Here is a 12,320-nt window from a genome sequence, read left to right on the forward strand (position 1 = left end):
AAGTGTGATAAGCAGTTCGACTTCCAGCCTTTATTTTATTTCCTGAAATTAAAAGCTAACATGATGCAGCTGTTTTGCAGATAATTACAATCAAGTGTTTTAAAGACAAAAATACATTTAAAAATGTAAAGCAAGGACTCATTTTCCTATTCATAAAATGGAAATAGAGCTAAACATCAGGTGTGCTGCCCATGACTAGGAGAGAGTCTGAGGGGAGATTCTCCAATCCTCATACTTACATTATAGAGCGGGATGGTCTTCATCACTTTGTACTGCTTCATAGGATCCATCTTATAAAGGTGTCGATCAGTAATGAAGATTGCTCTGTCCTCAACCTTATTAAAGCGATTAACCTGCAAAGAAGCAAATTTTCCAGTCACACTAATGGTTGCAACAAAACATGCAGAATAAACGCTTACGGCATGAAAACACCGGCAAACTCACACAAAGCTCTTAAATAGGTTTACTCTGCAGATCTTGAAACACTGGAAAAGGAACTTCATAATCCCATTTTAAAAACAAAAACGGGTAGGGTCAGAGAAATAACACTCCTAAAATCATTCAGCAGGGCTGGGACAACAAGGAAAAGTCTATGACCTAGATCAAATAAAGGACTCTGATGCTTTCTACTAGCAATATTTGACCTTTACACCTCTGGCCACTGAGCAGACTTCAAACCAAGGCAGATGCCTGCTGTTCCTATACGGTTTATCACCCCAAAAGAATGACACAGAGTACCTGCCACACAAAGCTAAACAGGGGGTTCACCACAGTCTGTGACAATTCAGACATTAGATATTTGATTTGAGGCTAAAAGCACATGTCTTGGCCCATCCTTGATCTGAGCAGGTCGCATTTTCCTCTCTTAAAATATCTGTGCCTTCTACACAACTGAGCAATTTGTCCAGGAAGTGAAAAACGTGGAGCATCATCCTTCCCCTGCCCCAACCATTAGCCGATGCGTGAGCTGAACAAGGGCACGCTCTGCCTGTTTTGCTGAAGTCATGCTACTCTGCAAAAAGGAATAAAAGATGAACAGGCCAGAAAGACTCCAAGAGAGCCAAGTCTGTATCCAAGACCTAGGCAACCTAGGAAGCAAGACAACGTTGTTTCTTGGCAAGGAGAAGACCCAAGCTGGCATGTGCTCAGGCTGCAAAGGGTATTGAACATCACCCTCTCCCATCCTGAGCAAAAAAGGCCAAGTGAGGACACAACTCACTTGGTCTAAACACTAGAGGTGAGAAGGACATCCTGTGCCTCTTTTCATGCCATCCTAACCCCCCCCCCCCCCAAGCCAACACTCATGCTCATCTATCCTAGCAGTTCACTAACCTGACAAAAGTTTGCCCTTTTTGTTAAATGAGCGAGGGAAGGGTATAACAAGTACCAGAGCCAGGACAAGGAAAAGGATGAGGATCTTAGTAATGACAGAGAGACAGGGAAGAAAACAGGACTGCTCTGCTTAGCAGTGGCAAACTCTGAGATCAATTCAGCTGTGTCAAACCTTTACTGTGAGGAGCAGATTATTCGATAGAGGTGGACATCACTCAACTTGTATTTTAACTTGACTTTGCATTCTGTTAAGGACATGGTACTCTAGGCAAGGACACTTAAGGATCACCAATAGGCTCTAGCTCCTCAAGGAAACTCTTGAAATAGGAGCTAGCGGCCCCTCTATGCTGGCCAGGGCAATTCTGGGAATATGGAGAGCAGAGCTCCAGCAGCCAGCAAACTTCTGCATCAAACAAGAAAGCACCAGTGGCACTTGTGCACCTCTAAGATTAAGAGACTACTGAGTGTGTGTGTGTGTGTGGGGGGGGGGTTAATGTCTATACTGTTGTCAGGTTGCTTTGGATCTGGACTCTGATCTCCCAGTTCCCACAGCACTACTCTAAGGTACTTACAACTAGGAAAATTATAGTGCGCTTCTCACAACTCCAAAATGAGGTAAAGGTATTTTAATCTTCAAAAGCCTGTACCCTCTGACAAAGGCAGGTTACAGAGAAGATTGAGCTAGACTTCTTAGACATGTCCAGCAAGAAGACAGGAGGCAACAGGCACCAGCAGCACAAATTCCAGCTGGATATAAGGAAAAAAAAAAAAAAATCTGCCCAAGAGGATGGTGCAGCCCTGGGACAGGGCTCAGAGAGGCTGTGTAATCTTCATCCTTGGTGATTTTTAAGACTCAGTTGAATAAGGCCCTGAGTAACCTCACCTAACTTTGAAGTTAGCCCTGCTCAGAGCAGGAGGTTGGACTAGAGACCTCCAGAGGTCCCTTCACTCTGAATTATTCTATGGTTTCATCACCTCATACACTACCAAGACAATACACTTCACATTATCTGAAGTATTCCGATAGTTTCGAATAGTTCAGCAAACACAGCTTAGTGTTGCCACTGGGAAACATTAATATCTTAATGTTGCCATTGGGCTCTACACTTTTAAATTAAAGGCCAATTATAGATACACACTATAATTCAGTAAAGAACCATTAGTTACCTGCTGAGGCAAACCACTATATTATCATGTGTAATCTTGCTGGCTGTCAGCAGCAGCAGAGATTGCCTGCATACATATGTCACAACCCTCATGGAATAACCTTAGGCAGAGTCAAGAAGTTGGTTCACTTTAATCCGAACTCAAAACGCCATCCAACTGGGATATTATTTGCATAACCAGTACGTAGAGGAAAGGGACAATAAAAGCCAACACTAGCAGTCCTAACCACAGCATGCAAGGAGGGCTTGAGTACAAGGAAAATACTTTTTTTTTTTTAAATGAATTATATTTAACAGTTCTGATGAGCTTAAAAATTAACCAAGGGAAACAGCAATACGTGAACTCCTAGTCATTTTGAAAACAGCAAGTACCTTTGAACACAGCCAAATACACAACACCATGTCTCAGTATTTTGTTTCAATTCATGCATGCTGTTTCTACAAATGGGAAGACACGCTATTTAAGAACCCGTTAATGACTCAAGGTAATGGAGATGGTCTAACTGCAAGCTATTTAAAGTGGTCACATAATGATATTGTTTTCCTTAATTCTAAGCATTCCGATGTCTCCATTTTCAAGTTCACTTTTGGCTACCAATCAGGTGTCCACCAAGAGCATTTCTCCAGTACCAGAGAAATCAACACCTTAAATGGACATGGCAGAGAAGGACCTGGGAATGCTGGTGGATGACAAGTTGAGCATGAGCCAGCAATGTGCCCTGGTGGCCAAGGCGGCCAATGGTATCCGGGGGTGCATTAGGCAGAGTGTTGCCAGCAGGTCGAGGGAGGTGATCCTGCCCCTCTCCTCAGCCCTGGGGAGGCCTCCCCTGGAGTACTGTGTCCCGTTCTGGGCTCCCCAGGACAAGAGAGACATGGCGCCACTGGAGAGAGTCCAGCGGAGGGCTACAAAGAGGATGAGGGGACTGGAGCCTCTCTCCTCTGAAGAAAGGCTGAGAGAGCTTGGCCTGTTCAGTCTGGAGAAGAGAAGATTGAGAGGCGATCTCACCAATGTCTACAAGTATCTGAAAGGGGGGGGTGTCAAGAGGATGAGGCCAGTCTCTTCTCCGTGGTGCCCAGCGACAGGACAAGAGGCAATGGGCAGAAACTGAAACACAGGAAGTTCCATCTGAACCTGAGGAAAAACTTCTTTCCTGGGAGGGTGACAGAGCATTGGAACAGGTTGCCCAGAGAGGTAGTGGAGTCTCCTTCCCTGGAGATATTCAAAACCCGTCTGGACGCGATCCTGGGCAACGTGCTCTGGAGGCCCCTGCTTGAGCAGGGAGGTTGGACTAGATGATCTCCAGAGGTTCCTTCCAACCTCGGCCATTCTGTGTGATTCTGTGTGTGAAATCTTCAAAACCGTGGTCAAATAGGCTACATAAGCATGGCTGGAAAACTACTTGTAAAGACCGTTCATTAAAAATATACTCGTTCAAAGGCTACAAGATACTAAATAGCGTGCCTTTACGACACCATGCGATCTGGGAAAGATCCAGGAAGATGAAAACCAGGAAACCACCCTTTGGTACCTTCTGGAATTAGTGTAATTGTTCGCAAAAATAAAAGTGGGAAGATCATGCTACTGCAAGAAACACTCTGATATCCTCTCCAAGAGGAAGGTTTCATGCCTCGGAATCATGCCTCCTTTCACATCTTCTTTGTAAAGATGGAGCATTTGAACTCCCTCCACCTCTGCCTCAATTCTACACAAACATTATGTGAGGCTGTTAATAACGTTAGGCTCCAACAAGCAAGGTTTCTACAGAGGAAACACATCTCTCATTACAATTTGTTCATCTAAGAAATATCGCATGAAAGGAGAACCAATCTGACACAATCTAGGCTTTCACAGGCCCGGCCCCATGAGGTTAGGTACTAAATAGTCATACGGTAAGATGAAAAGTTTTATCAAAAGCAAGTGGCAAAGTAGGACACAAAGTAGAAACTAATTTTCACCAGGGCAAAAAACAGTGCTATCACTGTATCACAGTCAGATACAGAGATATTTATTAATCAGCTGAGAAGAACGGACAAAGGGTGAGATCTGATGAGGCAAGCAAACATTGGATTTTCTTAGGTGAAGTCGAGAGACAATTGAAGAACTTAAACACGCTCAATCAACAGGCTGTAGATAAAGGCAAAGCAATGCAAATTTGGAGAGAATGGAGAGTTACACGACAGCTTTAAATTAACTACATCAATGCAGAAAAAGTAACAGAAAATGATTATGAGCAGCTTTGGATAGATCTTAGCACAAACATGCAAGGCAACTAGAAAACCAACTAGATGTTAGCACGCCTTGAAGACGAGCATGGACAACTAGGGCCTCGTTGCCACAGTCTCATATGCAAAATGGTGTGAAGCACTGGGATGGAGAACATAAAGGATATTGGAGGATTACGATGGGTTCAGAGAAGGTAAAGAAAACAACTGTGGCCCAGAAAATCTCACAGGAAGAGATGCTGAATGACTGGAATTATTTTAGGAAGTAGATGAATGGAAGAAAAAATAAAGGCTATGAAACGCTGAACGGTCTAGAGAAAGTACTTTAGCAGTATGTGGTGCTCCACATTGAGCAATTTGAGCACAGTAACACAACAGACTCCATAAACTGTAATTTGGCTGTGGAGCTCACTGCCACAGGACCCTTTCTGGAGGTGCAACCACACTCCATGTCTTGGGAGTTTAAGTCAAAGCCACTAGAGACAAGGAGACTTCTTTAGTTTGTTAGACCTGTGGTTCTACTTGCGATTTGCCCCACACAGATTTCAAATTTGCTGCTGTGTGGCCTTGGTTTCCTAATATTTTAACTTAAAAAGAGAGTCTCACAATGCCACCTCTTCACTGCCATGATCCCTCCTGATGCATCCATCTCCCATTCACAATGTCCTTCCTCTCCTTCCCCAGTGCCCACAACTCCGTCACCAACCCTGCACGCTGGAGAACCCTGTTGCCCTGTTCCCATTTCCAGTACAGAGCCCACATTAATAAACAGGGCAGACCTTATAGAGTAAAATAACCAGCGCTATATGGAAACCCTCTCGGCAGAAGGTCCGGCAGCTGCTGCCCAGAAAGCAGGAACGGGTAGCGCGCCCAGATTTTGCAAGGCAATAGAAAATTGCAATAGTTCTGCAAGCACGTTTCAAATTCCACTTCTTTCTTACGTTTACCTACTGTTTTTAGTGTTCACACTGAACAATAAATTCAGCTGAATAGCTAGAGAGACATACCAGTGGGGAAGCATGGCAGCTTATCTCACGGAGAAGCAGATTCTTGCTGCTCTGGAATTCATGTCCTTTTCAGTTCTTTCTAAGCAATCACTTTGCTTCAGGTGTCTCATGCATCTATGGCACATTTATGTACATAATTGCATGCTGTGTTTTTAGAAGTAAAATCAGCCCTTCATAACGGGGTGCTATCGCATTGGGAAATATGCACAGAAAAGATCCAGACAAATGCTAGCACACTGGTAAACGCTTTTGATTTTGTTAGAGCAGAGACAAGTCTTATGTTCTCAGATACAGTTTATACACTCAGTCCTTCCTAGCATTGTGTTCTCTGCACCTTCTGGGCTTTTTTTACTTTTATTTTCATCTTTGCTGATCCAAATGCGAGTCAATCTTAATTTAGCTTTCTGAGTGGCTAATGGGGAAAAAATGAAGGTCTTAGTCTTTAGCAGAAAAACCTCAAAAAGAGCTTCCCAGGTCTGTGCTAGAGGACCCTACACTCTATAGGGCAAGAGGCATTGCACTTTGGAAGAGCCGATCCTTTCAAGGAAGCTCAGTGCCACAGAGAACAAGGGATGGGACAAAAAGCTTTATTCTATAAAGGGAGAAACTGTTGTTTCCTAGGTTATAAGAAAATAAAAATCTGATGGCATGCATGAAATATGCATTTGGTTTCCCAAGACAAAAAAAGTTTGAAAGTTTCCTTCGAAAAATAAAGAGTATAGAAATGCTCAGAAAAGATGTATTTTTCCATAGGCAGAAGTGACCTGCTACTATCTATACCTACTTGGAGAAAGCAAGCACATGCATATGCCATCAGTGAGACTTTAAAGTCTCTTCACATACCTTCTATAAAAAGAACTATAAAAGTTATGGTCCAAACAGATTCACTTACTATTATTCAGCTCAAGCTGTTGATATTAAGACCCCATCCACTCAAGCTAAAGAAAACTTTTAACAGCAGTTACTGCTACTTCAGGAGCAGTTCCCTGGCTGGGGAGAGTTATTACTTTCTTGACTTCACTATAGCAATGTCAATCATCAGCTAAAACATCTGTCTCAAAGTGCTTAATGGTTAGTAAATATCTTACAGTGTTACCTTCACAACAGCTATGTTCTATAAATAAATGCTTTTTAAATACATGAGCTCTGGGCTTAACTGGTGTCTCTGAGTTGCCCAGTACTTATCCTTTTAACGTCATTTCTATCCAAAGAAAAAAGCACAGAGTGCAATTATCTGAAAATTTTTAAAGAGCAGACACCTAGCATAGCTATTGGAAGTCAAGAACTGCTTCATACACATGGTGGAAAAAAGACAGTATAACTTGCTCAAAACTACAGAAGAAAGGTCTGATGCAGCTCCAGCAGTAAAACATTTATCTCAGCTCAAAGTGCTGTGCTCTCTTGCTATAGGAGCACCCTTTTGCCTGATGTAGGGACCACTTAACAGTAGCAACTACAGGTTTTGTTTGAAAATCCCCAAAATAAGCTGAATCATGAAAATATACTAAAAATGAACTTGAGCAACTTCACGTTAATGACGCTGATGCTTTGTTAAAGCATATCATTTAGGGAAGCAATAAAATCACCTAATAATTAATCACACTTTCATTTCTGCGACTCATTCTTTGCTTTCCAATGCTACCGCATTGTGTGAGCCAAATTTCAGCTTAGAAACAGTCAATTTGGCATCCGCTACAAGCCAGGTTTAGCATAAGAGATTTGATAAACTTCACTGCAGTGAGAATAACTCCTTTCAAAAGCTCTGAGCATCACTACAGTTTGCATGTGCTAACACCAAATTGCCACACTTGTGCAGAAAATGTGGTATTATATGGGAAAGTTAAAGGAGGTTTAAAGTAAAAGGAACGAGCTTTATGAACTGGAATTAAAAAAAAAAAAAAAAGGAATGAACAGAAATTCTCCCTATCCCACAGCACTGAAAGCTGATTCTCATACTGCAGTAATAGGAGTTACTCTTTGGGTTAGAGGTAGAACGCTACAGCTTGTGTTTTTGACAAGACAAGCTCCCTAGTTTTAAAAAGGCAGCTTAGAAAGGACATAAATTAAGTGAAATATTGAAAGATAGGCTAAAATCAGAGTAAACATTGTGTTCATGTAGTCAACACATGAAGTTGCTCATCTACTACATAATTTACTATAGTTTTCACTTGCTTAGTCTGCCGATTTGATGATCAAATTTAAGATATAATAGATTACTTAAAAAAGTGCATTGGTTGAAATGTGAAATGGTAAATCTTGAAATGGTGAAAGGTGAAATCTTGGTCTTTTTAATTTTCAAAGTTAGGATTACCTTCTCTTCTTCATTCACTTCAGGCTTGCTAGGACATTCATTTCTTGTCCATACAAGAAGGAAGGGGGAAAACAAACAGTTCACTCAAAAAGAAATTACTACTAAATATGGATTTGAAAGGGGTCATTTCCTTTGGATTTTAAACATGAAGAAGTACTGAAATCGTGTCAGTTTTACGCACACCGTTAAAGATCCTACAAAGACGCAATCTTGTCCTCAATAGCAAGGCTGAACTGATTTTTACCCTGTTAATCAACCTTTGCCTGAGAGGTGCTTCTATTAGCTTCTTTAAGGCAATCATTTTCCTAAAGTAGAGGCTGTACTTTGACTAAATCAAACTATATTATCTAACACAGATCCTTAAGAATGATCCGGCTGATTCACGACCAGTGGCTTTGCGTACACGCTCCTCTGCCAGTAAACGCAGGTTACCTTGCGTTCATTACCTGAGCCCCCCTATTTATTGAGGTATATACTCTACCGCAGTGCTCATGCGTGTGCTTCCATTACTGACAAGTCCAAAAGCCACGCACAGACAGCACTTAACTAAACAGCTAAGTGGAGAATTAGGTGTGACCTTTCTGTACTAAGGCAGTGATCAACAATTAAACCGTTAAAGCGACCAAAAAACTTGTAAGGTATTTTAAGAAATACAGGGCTGCAAATTTATAACCTCCCAGTCTCTGCAGTATTTTCTGATTTCAGCTGAGCTACTTTTTTTTAAAGTACATGTGATCAAGCTAAAGCTTTCCTCACCCCTGAAAGCAACCTTTGAGGTTCAGGAAGGAATCCATTTTACAACAGGTAACACCTACTCTGCCTGCAGACTGCTGTTATCATCACTAGGAGCGATGGGTTATGAATGCAACAAACCTCAGGTGAAAATGCACTTTTTCAACAAGTAAACACAGTAACAGGATGCATGGAAACAAGGCCCATTTGTGTTCATTCTCAAGGATTATTTCATAAACAGCAAACAAAAAGGAACGGCTCACATGCTTGCCTAGAGGTAAGAGCTCAGTGCTTGCAGTTACTGAATAGAATAAAGTATGGATCTGTGTTTCAGAAATCTGCTTTCCCCTACCCTTGTACATTACCTTGTCCTTTAAAGCTGAACCAGGAGCATGTGAGAGAAACATAAGAATTTAAAAGCTTAAAAGTTGCATAACAGTGAGCAAAATTAAATTCCAAAAACCCCTCATTGTGCATAAATATATCATGCAAGCATACGCACAAAATAATTCCCCTCACCTCTAACATCATTCCATTTGTAAGCAAAATGGCAGTTCCTGTAGTCACATCTTTATAAATCAAATGTTGTACATTTACAATAGCCAGAAACAGTAAATCCAACTTAAATGGAAGAATAAATTTCAATAGATTGAAAAGCTCGTTTATTAAATGAATTAGAAGAGTGATTTTTAATAACAGACACAAAAAGAGCACGTTCTTAATCCTTAAGTCACTAGAACATATAGTTTCAGAAAGTCTTTTTCCGCAAATTTGAAACATGGATTCTTTTGTATTTAGCCTCAAGCTGGGGCAAAATCCTCCTCTATATGCATTTCCGTAACAGAGACTCCAGCCAAAGTGCTACAAAATTCTAAAGAGGAGGTCTGGATTTAGATCACACGATCCTCCTTTAATCCTAACAATATAAACCAATATTCATTCAAACCACTCATTCAATTAGAAAACCACACTCTTAAAGAGAACATGTTAAAAGCAATCAAATGTTCCACTGAAATATGTTTGTTCGGAAAGTAATACGAGTTTTCTAATTTTATATATACAAATCACTTACTGTTCTATAAACAATTTATGGTGCTACCACTAGCAAAGCAGTTTTGTTATATGGTGAGATTTTATGCTGCAAAATGAATGTTGTTGCTACTGCTAAGTATAATATTTGCAAGCATTAAAATCTAACAAACATGCACAAACTTCACTTCTGGTACAATGGAGACCAACTACAATGGGACTTTTTTAGACTTAAAAAGAATAAACAACTGCTTAAAATGCTGGAAAATTAGGGGTCCAGGCCTGCCATTTAATTTGTTTTTGTCTACTAGTTTTGTAAAATTTAAAATACTATCTCCTGACAGGCATTTAAAAACAGCATAATCTAGATCATTATAAACTACCCATAAAAATTTATCCAAGTACATTTTTTAAATTAGCCCTTAAAACCTTCCAATCAAACTAACAAAAAGCAATCTGCTACGGAGTACGATGCAAACCAGTTGCACAGAATCAAGTGAATTTCTTCATGCCTCCGAAACAAAGAGGCTACAGAAGCCTCTAGAACAAAGTATTCTCCAGTGCCACAGGTTCAGAGTCACCTATCAGTCAAAAATCTTGGATATTTTTCCTTGAAATTTTCCTGCTTTGGACTCTCATCTGTTAAAACATCTCCAGCATTACCTTCTCGCCTTCTGCTTCACAAAATTTCACCTCAACCAGGAGGTCCCCAACCCAGTTTGATGTCTCTATAGACAGCCACACACGTTGGTTACCTTGCGGACGTGACACGAGAAGAGGACATTCATGTACTTGTCCTTCCGTTTCAGCTCATTGGCAACAGGGGTGAAAGAGCCTGTGGTCTGAGGGTTATCTGGTCTCTGAAAGAGCAAAGATAGGCACATAATTCTTCTTGCTTACTAAACTAATTGCATTACCCCATGCCAGGCCTGACAGAACTGCAGCCGCATCACCTAGTCTGGAGAGTTCCTCTGGTCCGCCTCGTAGAAGAGCAGCCAAACATCTGGAGTTTTACATACTTTCGAAAAATACTTCACAAACCAAAATGCTGAAAGGAAAGACAGGGTAAAAGGAGGTACTGCATCTTGCTTAGAAAGAGAATTCTGCCTTTATACTGTTTCTTAACATCTCTTAATATCCAGAAATTTTTCTCTGCATTGACTTCCCTCCCAGCTTTGGCTACCTGAAGAGCCAGTTGATGGAATTACTCATTACCATTTGAAGCTGACTGTGATGCTCCCTTAAATTATGCTTAGAATTCAGAAAAATTACCCTTAGTAGAGCAGAAGTCAAAACCTCTGAAACTATATAAACCCACTTACTGATGAAATTTGAAAGCATTTCTCCATCCCAAGAAAGCAAGTCACCTTTTCAAATTTCTGTTCTTCTAGCATCCTGACCCCAGTCATTGGCAGCTTCCCCCTTTTGTTTGTATTGATTACTGCACTTGCACTCACCAGTGCAATGTAATTCCCCTCCCATGCTCTTTGTAGGCCAATATCAGCTCTGTGACCCTTCAGCGCTTCCATGGCAGCAACCTTCGCCCTCAGCTGAGGTAGGTCTTTTGGTGGGATGCTTCGGATGAGTTCACTTGCCCTCCACCTGCCAAAGAAACCTGAATCACTTCCACAGTCTATATCATATATTATAAGGATTCCTTCTGCCAAATCAGCACAGCAACACTTCTAGACTACAAAGGTCGGGGAGAAAAGGAGTTTTTCAATTGCATTTGCAAAGCTGGAAACTTCAGTACCACTTTGAAGTCACATATCATCTCTGGCTCGTGAGATTTAATTGGTATACAAAAAGGAACATTTTTCCCCCAAATATCAAGCCCCAATACAGTCCCTAGCATCCAGGAGTCTACTGCTGGCACATCTGCTTGCAATAAAGTTTTTGTATTCCCTAATCTTGGCTCATTCACAACATCATTCTCCTTTAATAGCAAAATTTGGCCCTGCAATTAAAACTCAACCAACTGTAACAGGAAATACGATAGCCCTTCTAGTACTTCACACCACATGCCAGCCTTCGGCAACAACATCAGTTCTCTAGGATTAACGTTATGAAGGCATTTAGCAACTAAAAGTTTGCAGTTAAGATAATTCAGTGTATTCAGAGAACAGGACTCTCTGCCCAGAGAGGTTATGGATGGTTTTCAAGATGTGGCTGGAAAAAAACAAGGCTGACCTGATCTAGTGCTGGTGGTAGTCCTGCTTCAGGCAGGTGGCTGGGTTGGAGATCTCTAGAGGCTCCATCCAACCAGCATTTCTCTTGCTTTGTGACTGCTTCAGAAGTCACCATCTTTATAGTTACTTTTCAAATTTCAATTATAATTACTTCGCGGCCCTCTTGTCTACAATACCAGATTTACCAGAGAAAAAAGTCCCTAGTTTTTAGATATTTGGAAATTGTAATAAATGCACAGAACACTTCTTTTGTGGATAGAATATGGGTGAATAGTGGAACACTGCTATTGCAGAGAAGTACTGATTTACTACAAGAAATCTTGAGGGAGTC

At 41.0% G+C, this 12,320-nt stretch overlaps 1 protein-coding gene across 8 annotated transcripts in view; it reads right to left on the reverse strand.

Moving 5' to 3' along the window:
- MYO1D (myosin ID) overlaps positions 1-12,320 on the reverse strand; it is a 157,860-nt gene that overhangs the window by 60,789 nt on the left and 84,751 nt on the right. For all 8 annotated transcript variants that reach the window (XM_068919001.1, XM_068919006.1, XM_068919005.1 and 5 more), the window contains exons 18-20: positions 11,258-11,402; positions 10,556-10,660; positions 240-353 (exon numbers count right to left, since the gene is read on the reverse strand). In XM_068919001.1, coding sequence (XP_068775102.1) covers positions 240-353; positions 10,556-10,660; positions 11,258-11,402 — 364 coding nt within the window. The remainder of the gene's footprint in view (positions 1-239; positions 354-10,555; positions 10,661-11,257; positions 11,403-12,320) is intronic.

Source organism: Struthio camelus, chromosome 25 (assembly GCF_040807025.1).
Source record: "Struthio camelus isolate bStrCam1 chromosome 25, bStrCam1.hap1, whole genome shotgun sequence".
Lineage (NCBI taxonomy): Eukaryota > Metazoa > Chordata > Aves > Struthioniformes > Struthionidae > Struthio > Struthio camelus.